The sequence below is a fragment of the Zalophus californianus genome, chromosome 2, assembly GCF_009762305.2.
Source record: "Zalophus californianus isolate mZalCal1 chromosome 2, mZalCal1.pri.v2, whole genome shotgun sequence".
NCBI classification, from domain to species: Eukaryota; Metazoa; Chordata; class Mammalia; order Carnivora; family Otariidae; genus Zalophus; species Zalophus californianus.
In genome coordinates, this window is record NC_045596.1 from 153,750,759 (window position 1) to 153,770,364 (window position 19,606).

The window sequence follows — 19,606 nt, forward strand, 5'->3', positions numbered from 1 at the left end:
GTCCTTCTCACCACTGGAACCACATCCATGTTCTGGCCTTTATCATTGTCTGAAAAGTTGGCTATTTATTTATTTATTTTTACTAATCCACAAGGTGTCTGTTTATTTTTTTAATAACAGCTCTTTTGAGATATAGTACTCATTACTATAAAATTCATCCTTTGAAAATGTTCATTTTGGTGAATTTTAGTATATTCGCAGAATTGTACAACGAACACTGCTACATCACTGCAGAACATTTTGAGCACCCCAAAAAGAAACCCTGTACCATTAACGATCACTCCCTCTTCTCCCTTCCCCCCATCCCCCCCAACAACCGTTAATCTGCTCTCTGCCCCCACAGATTTACCTATTCTGGATATTTCATATATATCGAATCCCACAATGTGTAGTTTTGTGTGTCTGGCGTCTTTCGTTTTGCATGTTTTCAGGGTTCATCCATGCTGTAGCAGGTGACAGCACTTTGTTCCTTTTTATGACCTAGGCTTCCATTGTATGAACATACCGTCTGTTTTGTGTGTGTTCATCAGCTGACCGGCATTTGGGTGCTTCCACATTTGGGCTATTGTGAATAGCACCGGCATTCTTCTCTTGACCACCCTCTGTGGTATGATCATCTCTCTTCTAGAGATGTAGCGCTGAGGCCAGAACAAAGGGGACTTCATTCCCACCTTGCACCCTCCTCTGTCCAGTGGGTCAGGGCAGAGTGACCGGTTGACACCAGAGGAAGAGAAGATGCTAGTTCCTCAGTGAAGCCAGGGAGAGCCCAAAGCCCTCGACTCCTGGGAGGCCTGTTTGCTCACCTTTCTCGGCTCTGTAAAGTATGAGGAACAAAAGCACATGTGTGTCAAGGATGCACGACCCCAAGACCCTTTCCATGACTTGCTCAGGTTCCACAGTGAGAGGGGCTGTGTGGAATCCAGTGGGAGCTCTGCCATGTCAACACCTGGAAGCCTTCCTGGGGAAGCAGATCCGAGCCTCCAGCCATAGCACAGCCCTGGCCTGCCCTCCTTCTGATGTCCAGGGGAAGCCAGCCCCCGTCCTCTGAAGCCATGGGCCCCTCCCACTCTGCGGTCCTGTCCATGACAAAGCTCAGTCTGTGGTGGCTCCTTCTGATCCCAGCAGGTGAGTGGGTGTCATCACTACGACATCATGTCACATCTGTGGGCTCCCATGCAGCATGGAAGATTTTGTGGTTAGCATTAGCCGGCGGGTCGTTGACCCCAACCACTTTCCTTCCCGTCCACAGGGTTGGCACAGCGAGCCCCACATACCCAAGCTGAGGACCGCCTCTTCAAACACCTCTTTAGGGGCTACAACCGCTGGGCACGGCCAGTGCCCAACACCTCGGACGTGGTGATCGTGCGCTTCGGGCTGTCTATTGCCCAGCTCATCGATGTGGTGCGCCTGTCCCCCCATGCTTCTCCCCCTTGGGATCAGCCCCCAGATCACGGGTCCCTTTCCCGGGGTCCTTCCTCCCTCCCTTCCCAGCTCCAGCCCTTCTCCGTTCCACTCTCCCAGCCCTGGAGCCCCTGAGAGGGCACTGATCGGCAGCAATGGGTTGTCTAGGTGCCCTGTTTGTTTTACTAGACACAAACCCAGAGGACCCAAGTAGCCAGTGTGCTCCTGAAGGATCTGAGGAAGGGTGGCAGTGTCAGGAGGAGATGGAAGGTTAGGCTGGGCTTGGGGTGCCATGTGAGAGGTTCTTCTGGGGAGTAGGGGGTCTGTATTAGCCCATCCCACTCCACTCTGTTTTGGGGGGCTGGCTCCATCACTCTATTGTTCTTACTCTCTCCACCGGTCAGGATGAGAAGAACCAAATGATGACCACCAACGTCTGGCTTAAGCAGGTGAGAGCCTCTTCCCTGGCTGAGGCAAGAGTGAAGGTGGGAACCCACTGAACCCAGACCCCTCCCAGGACTCTCTCACAAACAGAGGGATTCTGAATTCACATTTCACAGGGGAGTTGCCACTGGTGATATTCCCAAAGCTGGCCAATTGTGGGCTGCTTCTCGGAGGGGCTGTGCTCTGAGATTCTGAGTCCAGTCCTCGAGAAGGTCGCCTACAAGAACCTAGTCATCCCCTTTCTGGGAGTGGGCATTTCCTGCATGCCGGCCATTGTTTGCAGATCAGCTCATTCTGAGTAGTCACTGAAAACCCAGGGGAGGTTTCACTCTGCCCATTTTACAGCTGAGGGAAGCCTGAAGCAGAGTGCAATTCAGCTAGAAAGGGGGAACCCAGGTGTGCTCAACTCAGAACCCCAGGCTCCTTCTGCAGGAGAATGCTGGGTGTTCCACATCTATGCTGCTTAACAAACGACCCCAATACTTAATGGCCTAAAGCAGCAGTTTATCATACTTCATAGTTTTATGACCAGGAGTTTGGGTGGTTTCTTCTGCTTTGCATGGCAACTACTGGTGTTACTTGGTGCTATTTAACCTGTGGCTGGTTTGCTCTGGAGGGTCTAAGAGAGCTTCACTCATGTCCATTCCTTAGCAGGGATGTCTGGAAGGCTCTGGAAGGTTCTGGAAGTTTCTGGAAGCTGGGCCCACCTCAGGGTCTTTCTCCAGCAGGGGAGTTGGTTGCCTTACCTGGAGGTTCAGAGACCCCTGAGTAAGGGTCCCCAAGAGACAGGAAATGAAGCTGCTGGTTTCTTAAGGTCTGGAAACTGGCCCAGCATCACTTCTGGCAAAGAATGTGTGGCCCATTTTGATGTACCCTTCTTGGGGGCAGCACTTGGGGGCACAGGCTTTATTAGAGCCTGAATAAATTCCTTTCCACTTCACCCCTTCATGCTCTGCCCAGCCCCTCCCCAGGCCCAGAAGTGGAGATGGTGGAGAACATGAGAAAGAGGACCTAGCCCTCTGCCTCCTTTCCTCCCGCTACTCCCTTTTCCTGCCCCACTGGTAACCTGACCATCTCCTATCTCAGAGGTTGGCACTCAGAAAAACCACGACAATCAGCATTGTGATTGGCAACTCTATTTTGAGTCTTTTGAATGAACGTCTCACTTTGCATGACCCCAGGGCTGTATACGGGCCATTTAGTTTATAACTGAATGCTGAGGTGAGAGGCATAGAGCGGACCCCTCTGACACTGTTCATCCTGCAGCTGCCAGGGGGTCATGCAGCTCATCTTTACAGATGTACAAATTGAGGCCCAGAGCGGTGAGGGACTTGGGAAACCACACAGTCCTGCAGTGCAGGGACCAGCTCTAGGACCTGGGTTACCATCACTGTCCCCATGAGACGATCTCCTTGGCTTCAGGGGCTGGGGTGGGGATCAGAGCAAGGGGTGCCGGAGCAGGAGTCCGGCCGACCAGCACTGCCTCTGACTAACCTGTGATACTCTGCAGGTTACTTAACCTATCAGAGTCTTATTTCCTCACCTGTTAAATGGGGATAGTATCATCTGTTGCCTGCATTGGCAACTGATTGCCAGTTACTATAACCCGTGGGTGTAGATGCCCTCCAAATGTTGGTTGAGCCCGAAAGCTTGAGAAATGATGGACTAGGGGGAGGGGGCTAAATTAATGAGTACCAATCCCTTTCAAAATTGTTCATCAATGTCCTGAGAAGTCCTGACAATTTTACGAATTTTTTTTAACCTTCCTTATTTTGCATGGCCTGGCTCCTTTGTTCACCTAAGCCTCCCCCTCCAGGTGAGCAGTCATTATCTCCAGGAGGCCAGTGTCTTCCCTTCAAGCGTGGGTTGGGCATCAACAGCGGTGTTTCGTGAAATGATTTTACTTGCCTTGCTAATATTCTTGTAATAGTCTTATATTTATATGTTAGTGGATATTCTCAAATGCTCTTGATTTTCTAGTTAAGTCAGCGATGTAAAGTTTCAAAATTTAGGTAATTTTAAAAATAGTGAACTAGTTTAGAGGAAAATACTAAGTACATGATGATACAGGCAGTATACAGGTATATTGGCAAAAATTATGAAATTGGGACTTGGGTGCTTGAAGTCTGGGGACCACTGAGCTAGACCAGTGCTCTTCTTCTCATGTACCTGCTTCCTGAAAATGCTATTTCCCTTCACTCCTTCCTGGATCTCTACCAGCCGGATGCTTTGTGTAAATGTTACACAACTATCCTTAGAGGGTAAAAGGCATCATTCATGGGACCCTTTCCAATGGTGCATTACTGCACTATTTTAGTGAAGATGTGCAAAAGCAAAATGGCCCCTGGAATGAGGGCAGGCTCGGAGTCGGGGAGGCCAGGATTCAAGTACCAGTGCTGCCACCTACTAGCAACGTACCCTCCACACCTCACTTTCTTCACCCTAACCCATAGGCTTGTTGGGAAGATTAGAAAGAACCATCTAAAGGCCCTGTAAAAAAAAACTGGGTTTCTAAATGGTAGTGGCTATTATTTTAATTATGAAAAGCCCCCCGGGAGGCAAAGGACAGCCTTGTGGGTAGACCCAAGTCATTGTCTGTTGGGGGTGGTTGTTTCTTTCAGGTCCAGAAGGGATGTGGCCAGCCCTCCCAGAAATGGAACCAGACAACTTCAGAGGGAGGAGGCATTGTTTTCATTGCTCAGCTACACATTTACTGAGCATTTCCCCGGGGCTTGGTGTTAGGGAGCCAGAGTGAACCAGTGGTCTTCCCTGGCCTGTAGAACTTACATAGGCATTAAATAAATACATATGCAAATCCACATTGATCACCACTTGTGATGATGCCCAAGAGGAGAATTTCAGCAAGTGAATAATACTAACCTGGTTCTGGGGAGGAAAATTCACTTGGCCCTGCCCCTGGAATCAAAGTCGGGGCCCAGAGCATCCCCTCCCTGCTGGGACTCCCAAGGGGCGGTGCTCTGGAGCACAGTTTGGAGGTCACTGTGGACTCCCTGGTCTCAGCAGCATAACCCTGGTGCGACGTTTTCACTTCTCTGGTTCTCAGTTTCCTTACCAGTTAAAATGGGGAAATTCTTTCACCTGCTCAGCTTTCCCTCCCCAGCTCTCCCACGGAGGCTCTTCCTAGACAGACGGCGTACAGATCCTTGGTAAACTGTGAGGCACTAACAATGTTGTTCCTACAGATGAGTGAGGTGGCTCTCCAGGCTCATCTCGCTAGGGGGGGGCGAAATGAGATCAGAGGAGGGACTAGGGTGACCTATCGTCCAGCTGTGCCCAGGACTTTGAGTACTAGAGCTGGGGCAAAGCAGGGTTGGTTATCACAGGCTGGACTCCCCGATCTTCAGCTCAGAGCCCTGTCCCGGTCTCACAGCCCTTTCTCTTCTGGGGCTTAAGGGAGGCACTTGGGGGTGCTCCCGAGGCCAGCTGCTGGGGCATGCCCAGGCCCCTCCCCGGGCAGTGCCGGGTGATGCGACGCCCCTCCCTGTGCACAGGAGTGGAATGACTACAAGCTGCACTGGAACCCGGCTGATTTCAGCAACATCACATCCCTCCGGGTCCCTTCGGAGATGATCTGGATTCCTGACATTGTCCTCTACAACAAGTAGGAAGCCGGGGGGGGGGGGCAGTCCTGGAGGCCCCTGGGAGCCCCTGGGAGGGGTGGGTACAGTGAAGCTCACCTGGGTTGGACTTGGGAAGTCCCCCTTGTGTCTCAGCTTCCTTGCCTTCCTCTCAACTCCTGCTTTGCTCATTCTCACCCCCTCCACCTTTCCTCTTGATTCTTTCATTTCTTTCACTCTGTTCTCTCACTTGTACACCAAAACTTACCGAGCACCCACTCTAAAATAGTGCATGGTGCTGTGTGCGTGGGACACGATTTACCAATACTGAACAGTATTTGAAAAATTGGCTGATGTAGGCTCTGAAAACAATGCCGAAGAGTTGGCAGTTTGCAGGATGGCGGGACTCTTGGAACCGGTAAGCGGCATCCCCGGGGAGCACCCTCAAGGGGGCACACTCACTTGGCATGGGTATTTTGTAAAACTCACATTATTTATAGTTGCCTTGCATTCAAGCCCAAAAAAGGAGCCATCTTTGAGCACAATGACAAGAAGCTAATAAAAGGCAGGGGAGTTGAAAGAGAGTCCCAGTGAACACCAACAAGGCAATTTTTTAAAAAAGAAGATAGAGAGATCTAGTTTTTTATCTGTGTGCTTGGTGTCAGGTAATTCTTCACTTAGAAATCAAAACTTAAAAGATGTTTGGCATTATGCTTGTCTGACGGTGTTTTCTAATGTGGGGCTCTAAGGAGCACCCGTTCTCGGAGATATGAATAAGTATGAAAGGCAGTCATGCAGTCAAATAATCTTGGATAACTCTGTACGTCGTTAACTCCCCCACCCTGGCCCAGTCCTTAGGAAAATGTTAGCACAAGGCAGCATTTTCCGTGTTGTTGGAAGTTGCGCGGCCAAGAAACCCATGTAGTCTAGGTTTTCCCAAATCATTTGACCCGAATTGGGAACATAAAATAAAAGGAGACAGATCCATTTTTGAGTTTTGGTGTCTTCAGAGAAAGTCATGACAAATGACTCCTTTATACCACCCCCTCCTGGTCAGACCCAAAGCCCTTGTCCCTTGAGCCATGTCCATAAACACACATTCAGCACAGATTACCGCAAGGTCTAACTGCAGGTGCCTGGTGTTGGCGGCTGTCACTGGACTCATGGGCCCCTTCCTCCATATCTTTATGCCCCGGAGCCAGCACTCAAGATCCTTCTAGTTACTGCTCCCTTTGCACCTGGCAGAAAAGTCAGGCGAAAGGTCCTAGCATCAGATATGACCTGAAGTTTGGGATCGTCAGTAAAGCTCCAACCAGTGTTCCTTGATAATAACAGGAAATTCTTTGGATAGGACGAAAGTCCAAACCAGATTCTTGCAGACATTTAAAGAAGGGTCTCCTCTAGCTAGACATTCCACTCCAGGTGAAACAGGAGGATGGAGGAAATTGCGCCTTTCCTTCCTCCAAATGGGGCACATGTTGCCATCTAGTGGTAGTTCTGTGTGGTGACAAAAATGCCTTTAAAAAAAAAGTTAAACTTCGGACTGATCTGGTCGTTATTGTTTATCAAAGTTCCTGTTTCCAACCTTCTAAGTTTCCCGTTTTCCAATCCCTAGCCTGGGATTTCTCCATAGGAAAGAAGTCTGTCTTCCTGTGTATTCTTCTGGTTCCCTTGACTTTAAGGAATTGGAGGGAGAAGGAAGGCTCCTTGAACGCCAGGGCACAGAGCCCACAGCACCCACCCCCCCAGAGGAGTCAGGGACTCAGGCTCTCAGGAAGCCCCAGCAAATGGTCACTGTTCCTCCACTGTTCCCAGAGCCCTGGTGGGCCCTTGGATGCCTAGCCCCATGATGCCACAGGGGTCATTTCCCACCACCCTTTCTTATGCCCTGCCCCCCCAGCCTGAGCACACACTGTGAGTTTTGTCCTTCCCTTCCTCTGTTCCTTGTTCCCCACCTTTGTTCCGCTAGTATGCTCTCCACCCCAACTCTCCACCAATCCTACTGGCAACCTTCAGGGTGAACCTGCTCACTCCAGCCAGAAGGGAGGCCCATCCTCCCCGCCCACCCCCAGTGGGCTACCCCTGTGATGCTGTTGCCAAACCACCTCCCTTGTGTTATAGGTGTTTAGGGCCGCATCGCATTTCCTCGTGGTTCCTCGCGGTTCCTTAAGGGCAGGCCTATGTCACATTCCATCCCCCACAGCTCCTCTATAGGGCCTAGCGGTTGGGGCTGAGTGCAGAAATGCCCAGTACATGGACGGGGTCAAGGAGGTATCTTCCAGCACCAGCAAAGGTGTTAGGTCTCTTCTGAGCCAGGAACTAAGGATCCCGGGTGGAAAAGACGTGACCCTAGATGAGGCCCTTGCTCACCATCTGCTGTGGGGAGAAAATATAAATAATCACCCTAAAATATTAAATAAACACAAACAGGCCGTAAGACTATCTGTCCCATGCGTTTATAGATATGTAAAAAGTTATATATATGATCTGTATGTCAATCAAATATGTATGATATATATAACATCAGAAGGTTAATAGTGATTGTTTTTAAAATTCTTGGTCTTGTCCTATATTCTTCAGTATTCCTACTTTTGTCATTAAAAAGATAGTGTCTGAAAGACAACTCGGGTAGCTCTAAATGTAGGTGTGCTGGGGGAGTCTCTCGCACACTTGCATAGATCCCAACAACTGAGCCAGGTCCGGCTTTGTTATTGGGGTTCCCTGTTGCAGGCTGTCTGGAGCAGCCTGGCATGGCAGGTGGGCTGATCCGGGTCCCCCAGCTCCTCTCCTCTCCCCAGTGCAGATGGCGAGTTCGCGGTGACCCACATGACCAAGGCCCACCTCTTCTCCACGGGCACCGTGCACTGGGTGCCCCCCGCCATCTACAAGAGCTCCTGCAGCATCGACGTCACCTTCTTCCCCTTCGACCAGCAGAACTGCAAGATGAAGTTTGGCTCCTGGACCTACGACAAGGCCAAGATCGACCTGGAGCAGATGGAGCCGACGGTGGACCTGAAGGACTACTGGGAGAGCGGTGAGTGGGCCATCATCAATGCCACGGGCACCTACAACACCAAGAAGTATGACTGCTGTGCCGAGATCTACCCCGACGTCACCTACTACTTCGTCATCCGGCGCCTGCCCCTCTTCTACACCATCAACCTCATCATCCCCTGCCTGCTCATCTCCTGCCTCACCGTGCTCGTCTTCTACCTGCCCTCAGACTGCGGCGAGAAGATCACGCTCTGCATCTCCGTACTGCTCTCGCTCACCGTCTTCCTCCTGCTCATCACCGACATCATCCCCTCCACCTCCCTGGTCATCCCGCTCATCGGCGAGTACCTGCTCTTCACCATGATCTTCGTCACGCTCTCCATCGTCATCACGGTCTTTGTCCTCAACGTCCACCACCGCTCCCCCAGCACCCACACGATGCCCCACTGGGTGCGGGTGGCCTTTCTGGGCTGTGTGCCCCGGTGGCTTCTGATGAACCGGCCCCTGCCCTCCCTGGAGCCCCATGACCCCCCAGATCTGAAGCCCAGCTCCTCTTGCCACTGGCTGGAGACTAACGTGGATGCGGTGGAGAGGGAAGAGGAAGAGGAGGAAGAAGACAGATGGGTGTGGGCGGCTCAGTCGTCCCCCTCCCTGGGTGTCCTCTGCAGCCATGGTGGTCTGCACCAAGGGGCCTCAGGTCCCAAGGTGGAGGCCAGGTTGCAGGAGGGTGGGCTTCTGCTGTCACCTCGCATACAGAAGGCACTGGAAGGTGTGCACTATATTGCTGATCACCTGCGATCTGAGGATGCTGACTCTTCGGTGAGTTGGGGCCGGGAGAGGGGCTCTTCCTCTGGGTGACTACCCTCATCCCAAGGTGTTCGTTTAGACCACCTAGTCTCCTCCACGAGGACCCATTTCCTTCAGTTGTGGCCCTTGGGAGTCTGGACTAAACTGTGATAAAGAATGTCTGGCTGGCTGGTGGCAGAGTAGCAATCAAGAATGCCCCAGCTAAGGCTAACTGGAAGACAGCAAGCCAGAGGGGGAGGCACCTCAGATGCTGAAATTCCCCATACCATCCTTGTCACCATTACCCTGTAGGTGGTGGAGGAAGGAGACAGAGGGAGGCAAAGTGGATATCATCAGATGATAAATCAGATAAATCAGGCTGCTGCTTCCTCAGCCTTCCTCCTTTGTCCTGGTGGTTTCCTCCCAGTTCTATTTGTTTTGTGGGCTCTGGGCATGTTGTGGAATTCACTATTCACCCACAAACCTTGAGGAAACTTGGTTGTACCAGGTGGGCTCCCCTCCCCGCCCCTGCCATGCTCAGCATTAGTAGGTCAGCAGGCCACTGCTCGGGATCACAGACTTCTTACCAGCCTAGGGAAGGATGAAAGGCCAGGTGGTTATTAGGGGGTGGCCTTGTTGAGTGGATTAGAAAAATTAATCATTATCTAATCTGAGAGCAGGTGGGAATCCAGACCTGCTTGCTTGGGCTGAAAGCCTAAATTCCACAAAGCTCTGCCCCCCACCCTCCCCCATGACCCTCCCACCTTTCCCTGGGCCACACCTACCTCACCTAGCTCCTCCTCTCCACCTCGTGCAGCGGGTGGGGGATTGGGTGGGGAGGCAACGTGGGGGCAGCACGGTCTTCACCATTTTGTAACTGCCGGGTGTCGGGTTTAAATCACTGCAGCCCCCTGGGAAGGTCCATGCCCCTTGGTGGTTCTAGAACATCTAGTCTCCCTTATCTGGAAATTGAGAGTCGATGGAAAGGCTCTGGGTCATGTCATAGGGGTGGGATAGGGTTGGGATCACTAGAAGAGGCTTGTTTGAGTCTTGAGACAACCTTAACTTCCCCAGGTCTTAGTGGGGTCACGGCTGCCCCATGTCATCCGTACAGAGGCTGTTCATGGGTGGGACACTTCCCCTCTCCCAAGGCCTGGCCTCTGTCACAGTGAGCCCATTTCCACCTGCAGGTGAAGGAAGACTGGAAGTATGTGGCCATGGTCATTGATAGGATATTCCTCTGGTTGTTTGTCATCGTCTGCTTTCTGGGGACCATTGGACTCTTTCTTCCTCCGTTCCTGGCTGGAATGATCTGACTTCCTGTCCCTTGCTTTCACCCAGTGGTGGCACTGCTGACCATCTTTAACCACTGCCCCATCTAGTACACCTTTGGGGTCAACGCCATCCGACTGCAGTCACTCTCCGTCAAGTCCCTACACGGGCCTGATCATCGAAGGCTCCTTGGGTCAATTCACTGGACGTTATTGTACTGTGTGCTGAGACTCTGCTGGGCACAGAGCCCGGTTTTGGATGCTGAGGAACTCAGAAGTAAGGACCTTGCTCTGCAGAAGGTTATAATATGGTGGTGACAATGCGAAGCCATGTAAGATTTTCCTGTAGGAGCCATGAAGACACTGAGTAACAGGAGGGGCGATCCAGCGGGTAGAGGCACAGACCTCAAAGGATGGGTTCGTGGTGGAGAGGGGAGAGGGTGCTTTAGGGGGTGGAAGGGTTGTGAACAATATTTTGCATTCAGGAATGAGCCCAAGCTGTCTAGGAGAACAGGCAGACTGAGATGGGGCTTCAGTGTGGGAGCTGTGGGAGGAGGTTGGAAAGGCAGGTTAGGGTGTCTTGAGTCTGATCCTACAGGTCTAACGATGGTCAAGACTCTCCTGGAAGGAGAGAAAGGGGGAAGCAGGGCCATGGGTGGGGTAAAGGTACGGGTCAGACCTTCTGGGTGGCAGGGGGATGTGTGGTTGGATGCAGGTAGCTGGGCCATCCCACCCACCTGGAAGCTCATTTGAACCCCTGGCTTCCCCTCACCTTTAGCAACACCCCCTCACCTTCCTGCTGCAAACTGGCTCAGCACCAGCCGGCCCCAGGAGGCTTGGCCGCACTGCAGTCCCTGCCATCTGTCCTTGAATGCACCTTGACAAACTGGGAAGGTATCCTGGGCCATCCTTGACTCAACTCAAGCTTGCAGCTTGCTCCTCCCACCCATTGGCGGGGCAAGTGGTGGGCAGCCCGCAGGACAGTTTGCTCAGAGTGACTGACAGGAGTGAGCTGGGTTGCTTTGCACTTCGACTGCTGTGGAAATGCAGAAGCTGCAGGACAGCTTCCCTTCCCAGCCTGGCCTCCTGGTCCTTCCTGAAGCTCCGCAATGGCTTCTGAGCCACTCTGTGCAGCCCGAGAATCCTCGCACCTCACAATCCAGCAATCCACAGCCCTCAGCCGCATGCTGGAGCCCGGAGGAGCTCCTGCCCCAGGGTCAGGCCTCCCCCTGCCTGTCCAGCCCTCAGAGGGCAGAACCTCAGCAGCTAACAGAAGTGGACACCGGCTCTCCGGACCATGTGGGGACGCTGGATAGGAAGTTGAGCAGGGCGAACTTCCGGTTTCCCTTTGGCCTTTGAGGTACCCCACTCACCTCTCTCTGACGATCACAGAGGAAACCTGCAACACCCCGGCCCAGACCCTCACTCCTCAGTTCTTCCCAAGACCCCCCACTCGGCGGCCCATCTGGTTTCTGGCTTCCCCCGGCTCCTGTGTGGGGGCAGCCTCCCAGCCTCCCTTCTCCGTCCATTCTGGTGCGGTGATGTTCCCTCATGCTATTCCATCTCCCATCCACCTCGCATGTGAGTAAAGAGATGAAATAAAGCTATGGCCAGTGTTCACTCAGCTGTACGACCCCTCCTCAGCAGCCCCAGGACCACTGAAGCTCCACTGGAGCCCCAGTTGCTTGCACAACAGCTGGGAGAGTGCCATTGGCGTTGCTCATGTGGCGCAGGAGGGGGCTGCCCTGGGTCCCTGCTGGAAAGTCACCCTTGGGTCAGGCGCAGGGGTGAAGGGGCTGGAGCACGCACCTCACCCTACGGCCCCGGTGTCACCACACACTGCTCCGTGCTCATGCTCGAGCCTGGCGTCGGCTCTTGATCTACACGCACCAGAGCACAATCGATTTCTTCCAGGGCGGTGGCCCGAGGTCGGTGTCGCCCTCCCTACAAAGAGCAGGTCAAGCAAACAAAACAATCAAACCACAAAGCAAATGGTACAATTTTAATTCATCCACAAGTCAAATAGAAAGAAGGTAAAAGAGTGTTTTGCACAAACACAAGGGAGGGGTGGGGCAGATGGGAAAGGGGGGCGGAGAAAAGGAGAAGTAAGAAAAGAGGGAGAGAAGGAAGGGGCAGAGTCAGGGAAGAGAGAGAAAGGGCACAGGGAAGAGAGCAGATTGTGGTCCAAGTCCTGTTTTGGCCTCATCTCGCCCCTTCTCCCTGACGCTTGGTGTGTTGACGACACGGCGTCTTGTGCCCGGACCCCCAGTAGCTTGTTCCTGGACTGGGTCCCAGGTCCCCCCTCAGGGGGGCACATGGCTGTCAGTCCAGCCCACACTCACATTAAATAAATTCCAATATACACTGTACAAGAAAGCCAGGCCCATCCCTCATCTCACCAGCCGCCCACCCCCCAAAGGAAAGCCCCTCCCCAGCCCCTCTGTGCATCAGGGGACCTCCATGGGCGGAAGAAGAAGGAATAGCTTGGCTCCAATAGAGAGGCCTGCCATGTCCACGCATAAAGCCATCGTGACCACTAGGGGCACCAGTGTGACACCCCCCCCTCCCCAGTGGGGCAGGCAGGTGTGAGGAGGGAGCGGCCAGCAGCAGCAGGGCTCCCTCTGAGCCCTCTTGGTCACCCCCTGGCATCTATAGCCCTGAGTCCCCTCTGTCCAGCTGCAGCCTGAGCAGCACAGTCCGGGGGTTGGGGTGGGGAGAGGGGGTCGTGCAAAGTGGCAAGGGAAGAAGGACTCCCCGCAGCCTTCCCCCTGAGAAGACCCACATGACCGAAGACAAGGCAGGGGCCGGGGGGCAGGGGAGGGAACACTACAGGCAGGGGCAGAAGACACAGGCAGGTGGCGCCCACCCTCCATCACTCTGCAGGCGGGTGGGCCAGATTGGCCAGAACTTTGGCCTGGTCTACGGCATCGAGCAGGTTCTTGGCGTCCACCGCCAGGGTGTGGGAGGCTGTGAGCATCTGCCGCTTGCACTCCTCACTCAGGGAGGTCACGGCGTTTTGCTGGGCCAGGCGCATCTTATTGATGAGCTCTGCTAGGTCCTTGTTGAGCAGTTTCTGGGTCCCCTCGATCTGTAAGAAAAGCACACAGGAGAGGCTGGGAGCCTGAGGGGCTGCAAAGTTTAAGCCTGGAGAATTGGGGAAGCCGTGCAAGTATCCCCTTTGGTGTTGGCCGAGGCAGGCGGAAATTCTTTGGGGGACAGATCTGATCCAAGCCTGGACTGAGCCTAAGGCCCCATGGGGGCTGGAGCCAGGTCAGCAAGGACACACATTGCAGACGCCGCGGACCCCAGCCCATCCCATGCTAGCTCAGTCTGACGCAGCCCCACAGACTGTCCCCTTCACGGCTGCATCCCTCGTGCTGGCCCAAGGTCAGAGTGAATGGTCAGGGGACAAGGGCGCTCCTTCATGTGTTAACTGTCTACCTTCAAATCAAGAGACCAGGGACCATGGCTTGAGCTGTAGGGTTTGTTTGACCACCATATCCCAGTGCCTAGCACAACGCTGAGCGCATACTCGGCCCTCGAGATATTTACCAAGTGAAATGAATGACGGAGCCTTCACGTGGAGGGTAAGGACCTCTCACATCGGAAGGGACAGCTCCAGCTGGGGCTCCTCTATGGGCTGTTGCTGCCACCCAGAGGGAGGCTGGGAAATGCCCAAGCCCTCCTGCATTGTCTTGTCTCCAACAGTCACAGGCTGTGGGGACAGCGGTGTGAGGCGGCCGTCCCTGTGCTGTGTTGCTGGCTCACAGTCTGGTGGGGGGCATGGGGTTCTGCTGAGCTCCATGGCTGGTTTGCAGGCAGACAACCAACACACTTTCAGAGGCCTCAACACACTGTTCAACGTCCGACTATGTTCAGCGTCTCCCACAGCTGCGGTAACAACCCAGGACCAGGGCGGGGAGGGGTGGTGGTGGCTCGAAACAACAGAGTAGTCTCTTCCACTCCTGGAGGTCAGAAGGCTGGAATGGGTCCTCTGGGGCTAAAGTCAAGGCGACAGCCGGGCCATGCTCCTTCTACAGGCTCTAGGGGAGAGAATCTGTTCCCTGCCTTTTCCAGCTTCTAGAGGCTGCTGCCTTCCTTGGCTTCTGGATCCTTCCAGCAGTGACATTATCCCAACCTCTGCTTCTGTCATCCCATCTCCTTCTCTGACTCGTACAGGATGTCTGCTTCCAACACCCTCTTACAAGGACCCTTGTGCCTCATTGCACCCACTTGGATAATGTAGCACAATCGCCCCATCTCAAGATCCTTAACTTAATCACACCTGCAAAGTACGGTACCACAGTACTTTAGTACACTTAGCCTTAGTGTGGCAGGTAATTAGATAAAGAGTCACGGGGAGGGAAAAGGGAAAGGGAAAGGGAAAGGGAAGGTCTGTCCTCCCTTGCACACCCTTGTGCATTATGAAATCACCGCAACTCTCTAAGACTTAAACGGGGAGACTCCCCCTAGGAGGCTGGTCGGGTCCCTGGGCACCCACTCAGCCCCCCTGTGGTCCCGCTCAGATCTGTTGTGGAGAGCCACATGTGGAAGGCTCAGCAGACAGACATGAGGCTGCCCATGTGGTCCTTCTGAGTCTCCTGTGTGAAGCGCAGCTGCGGATGGGTGAAGGTGAAGGGCAGAAGTGACAGCTGATGAACTGTCTTCAGCTTCAGGAGTATACCCACCTCTGTCCGGGAGGACGACGGCAAGGAGGGCAGGAGATCATCCACACTCCCAATGAGCTTCCGCAGGGTCAGGCCCACGTTCTGCGAGAGAGAGGGGTAGGGTGACTATCACCCCTTGCTTTTTGGAGAAAGCCGTGTTTCCCTGGGGAAGAGCCCTCCTGGGATGGTACCTGTCCTCCACGACTCCCTGGCACTAAATTCCCACCAACCACTTTGCACTAAAGGGAGTCTTTCTGGGAAAGGCACCTGCTGGGCAGACAAGGAAGCCCACCTCCACCCCCTTCCACCCAGGGCCAGAATGAGCAGCCTCCACCTGCCCAGTCCACGGCTCTCACCTTTACCACCACCACGTAGCCCTCGGGAGGGAGCTGACAGATCTCATTCTTGAGGTCCAGCACAGCCCGCACTAGCTCCATGACATTGAGGTATACCAGATCATCGGTCCGGTCCAGGTTGGCTGTGGGCTGGATGGACTGTGGGCGGGGGGCGGGGGGGTGGAAGCAAGTGGCCAGAGGGGAGGGTCGTGAGTCTGGGGGACACTGTGATTCTTTCTTTGGCAGGCACTATTGTGCCAACACAGCCTCTGGTCCAATTTGAAAAGACTCTTTTCCAGAATAATGGTGCCCCGTCCTTGGGGGGTGCATCCCCCCTTTCTGCTTTCAGGGCAGTGGTTCTCAGATAAGAATCAGCCTGGGTTTGGGGGCCGGGTGGTTTTCTAAGCTCCTCGGATGATTCTAACAGGAGCCAAGGCTCATAACCACTGTTCCAGAGTGAGGAAAGCGAGCACCTGGCCCCAGGCTACTGTGAGAACAGTGTGCGTGCAGGAAGCCAAGGGGGCAGCTTGAGAGAGGAAGGGGGTCCACACTTCTTGCTCCTAGGCCTGGGTCAATGAGCTTTCTTCCAAGTCAGGGAGCGGGGCACAGGAGATGAAGAGACTGGGTTTCCCCCTGCTTTCTCACGAATTCACTATGTGGCCTTAAACAAGGTACTCTTCTCTCTGAGCCTCAGCTGTATAATGATGCAGGACTGGATTCTTTCTGAGGGCCTCTGAAGGTTTCACAGCCCATGACCTTGTGTCTTGTATAGCCCTGATTCAAACTCACTACCAGCTTTGGCACCGCCAACACATACCTGCGCACCCAGCCGTGGTGGCTTCTGTGGGGGGCCCGTGAACTCCGCTGCAAGGGGGAGGGAGAGTGAGTCAGGGGGAGGTCTCGGCACCCTGACCCTTCCCCTCACACCTGCTGATAACCAAGCCAACCCCCTCTCCTCTGCTATCAGGAGACTCAGGGAAGCCAAGGTCGAAGGTGTTTCCGGGAAGGTGGCTGGGAAAATAACCTCTGGGCTCCCTGGCCCTCCCACAGTCAGGCACTGCTGTCCATGTGATAGAAAGACAAATCCAAAGTTGCAGTGGAGATGGAGTGATTACAGCAGGTGCTCCAGATTCTGCCTGTTGCACGCTGGCCCCCGAGCAGATACTCTGGCCTTGACATTCATGGGGAAGAATCTTCAGCCTGGTGCCAGAGCAGTTAATGGGGTAGCTTTGTGAGGATTCCCTGATGGTCTGCCTTGAGCATTCGGGGGTCCGGGAAGTGAAACAGCTGAGGAACCACACTATTCACTCCACACTTTGAAAAGCAAAGACATGTGCGAGGCGTGTGGAGTTGCTGGAAGAATGAGCAGGAATGGAAGCCAGAACACTGGTTGGTTCTACTCTCTAACCTTCTGCCACCAGATAGCTGTGTGACCTGGGGCAGCTCACTTACACTCCCTGGCCCTTACTTTTCATCTGTTAAATAGGAGGGTTCTTTCAGAAGGGACCCTGAAGCCGGACTGCCCGGGCTCCAATCAGAGCTCTGCTATTTACTAGCGGTGTGACTTTGGATAAGTTACTTGACCTTTCTGTGCCTCAGTTTCATGTCCTTTGTAAAATGGACATAATGATTCATTGTATCTATTGATAGGGTTGCCGTGAGGTTAGACCTGACATTTGCAAGCAACTTGGGCCCACGCTTGGCTAGTATTCCGTTTCCAGTGACTGTTGTCATTGGTCGCTGTCATTGTCGTCATTGTCATCATCCCCATTGCCATCCTCACCAGCCACACCCTCCCTAGTTGGATGATGATGAGCCTGGCTCACTGCTGGCTCTTCCTGCCCCCCCCACCCACCCTTCAGCAGCAGTTTCTGGAAAGGCCCCGTGGCCTCAGCTGGCCCCGCCTGCCCTCTCCCTTCCATCCCCTGGGCCTAGCGAAGAGAGGCATCAGCTGAGAGAGGCGCGCAGAGCTACTGTCCCCCACAGACAGCCTCCCACAGAGTGAGGGGGAGACAGGACGGAAGAACCACCAAGGCCTCCAAATACGTGCAAGAGGAGATCAGTGAAGCGAGGGCTGAGGACCCCGCAAGAGCGAGAGACAAGAGAGACCGGCCAAGGCAGAGAGAGGGCGGGGGTGGTAGATGGAGGAGAGGGTAGGTATCAGTTCCCAAACGGATACGACACACTCCGAATTGAAACAGGCAGAGTTTCTGAAAACGGCGAACAGACTCTGCGGCCTCTGCGGTGGGCAACGAGCATGAGCAAGCGCTCCCCACGCAAGGTCAAGCGGAAGCTGCCGCCCAAAGGAAGGGCACGAACACTTACTGTAGCCGGCCTCCTTCTCTGGGGTCTGGAAGGGAGGAAAGAGAACACGTCACCAGCGCGGTTCTGGGCACACCCCGCTCCCCACCTTGACCTGTCCCCTGCTGTGCACACGGAGGTCAGAGGTGCAGGGGGCCGCCGGGGAGCTCCCGTCTCAGAGCCCGAGGGCCCGGCGGCAGAGGCGGGGGATGCGCTACGGGTATAGATCCAGCGGGAGCCAAGGTACCACAAGCGGAGCTTCAGAGTTTCGTGATGATCAAGGTGAAGGGAGGAGTCGAGCTCCCAGAGAGAGAGGCAGAAAGGGAAGGAATGGGCAGGCAGGGGGCCTGGCGCTGGGGTCCCGCTGTCTCCAACGCCTTCCCAGGCCTTGACTTTAAGACAGAGATCTCTCCTGGTGACTTACCAGCGGGGACTTGTCGTTCATGTACACCATGGGGTCCTGCAGAGGAGGAAATGGAAGCAAACGACTTAGGATTCTAGAACCGAAAACCCTAAGGACGCATGGAGAGCATTCCTCCTGGTCAGCTGGTGACGCACGAGGACCCAAGTGGACACGGTGGTGTGGATATCTCTCCCATTCAAGCACTTTTATCACTGTGTTCAGCAGCCCTGCAGAGAGTGGGGTCCCCTCCCACCCACGGCTCAGAGGCTGCTCACCAAGGATTTCTCCTCCTGCCTCAGCCACTGGTAATCTTCCACCATCTGCTTCTGCTGCTTGTCCAGGATCTGTCGCATCTTGAGCCTCTCGGCCTCCCAGAGTTGCTGGGCCTCTTCTCGGCTGCTGGGTCGGATGAAGTCCTCCTCCTGAGAGGACAGCTGGGAGAGAGGAGAGGACACGATGAGTCCAGCGCCCAGACCCAGGCAGGGCAATCCTCTGAAGAGCCTGTGGGAGCCACAGACCTTGGCCTCGCCTGCTGCTTTGTTTCTTGCAAGGTTTGTTCTTAAATCCTTAGCCATGGATGCAGACAGTTATTGGCTATGTTGCAGTGTCATGTCAAACCCGAGAGCGTAGCACTGAACATGCATCGTATTTGAACAATTACAGGATCTGCTCGTACAATTTCATTTTCAAATTACTGCCCTAATAGTATTTTCTCAGTTGGCATTTGTCATGGTTGTGGTCATGTCATACATTTAAAAATGCAAAGCCAGCCCTCTGGAAAGCCTTGGGTGCTTATCGCCACCACCGGAACACTGTGGCAGGGGGCCTGGGAGCTTTGAGGAGCGTGGTGCCGCCTCTAGGCTCACGGTGTGCAGTCCTGCAAAGCTGACCATGGAGGGATGCAGGCTGAGGGAAGGAGCGACAGTATGCACCCATGTGATTGTGCCTTTTTATGAAAACATACTCTTTATTAAGCTAGTAGTAGCTTGGGTTATCGAACCAAAGGCTAAAAGAAATGCATGAGCTAAGAGAAAAGTGAAGAACAAAATTTAAAGCAATATGGATCTATAGATATGCAGTACATGCTTGCTCTCCCTAGCTTTATTAATCTAACCCTCCTTTTAACTCATTTGAAGGGCTCTGGAACTATAGTTTCACTTGGGAGTTCTTAAACAGAAGGTGTTACATGTTTTCTTACTCCTTCCTTCCCCTCAGTCTTCCCCAGGGTTCATTTATATCAGTATCTTCTCGTCCCTTCAAACTCTGGCTTTTTTCTGCTCCACACGATCACCTTGGCCTCCCGAACTCATGTGTGCTATTGTCATTCTTTTGACTGCAGAAAGCCCAGGGTGACCTTTGTCAGGAGCAGGACACTTCTGTGACATCCAGACCAGCAGCCTCTTCAGATCCTTGCTTTTAAAGTGGC

At 53.7% G+C, this 19,606-nt stretch overlaps 2 protein-coding genes across 5 annotated transcripts in view; one reads left to right on the plus strand and one right to left on the minus strand.

Annotated features, from left to right (window-relative positions):
* The first annotated feature begins 1,052 nt into the window (after positions 1–1,052).
* CHRNA2 (cholinergic receptor nicotinic alpha 2 subunit) lies at positions 1,053–10,519 on the plus strand. The gene is made up of 6 exons (XM_027599351.1): positions 1,053–1,125; positions 1,250–1,401; positions 1,806–1,850; positions 5,358–5,467; positions 8,222–9,236; positions 10,394–10,519. Exons 1-6 carry the CDS (start codon positions 1,053–1,055, stop codon positions 10,517–10,519), a joined length of 1,521 nt encoding a protein of 506 aa, XP_027455152.1.
* Positions 10,520–12,457: 1,938 nt separating this feature from the next.
* The window catches only part of PTK2B (protein tyrosine kinase 2 beta), a 126,581-nt gene continuing 119,432 nt past the window's right edge, over positions 12,458–19,606 (minus strand). For 2 of the 4 annotated variants that reach the window (XM_027599353.2, XM_027599352.2), the window contains 7 exons: positions 18,456–18,614; positions 18,202–18,237; positions 17,802–17,826; positions 16,294–16,340; positions 15,498–15,635; positions 15,163–15,243; positions 12,458–13,562 (listed from right to left, as the gene is read on the minus strand). In XM_027599353.2, the coding sequence (XP_027455154.1) occupies positions 13,347–13,562; positions 15,163–15,243; positions 15,498–15,635; positions 16,294–16,340; positions 17,802–17,826; positions 18,202–18,237; positions 18,456–18,614 (702 nt within the window). In that variant the 3' untranslated portion in view covers positions 12,458–13,346. Of the gene's footprint in view, positions 13,563–14,026; positions 14,518–15,162; positions 15,244–15,497; positions 15,636–16,293; positions 16,341–17,801; positions 17,827–18,201; positions 18,238–18,455; positions 18,615–19,606 lie in introns of those variants that run through there. The other 2 variants (XR_003520862.2, XM_027599354.2) reach the window with 2 other exon arrangements.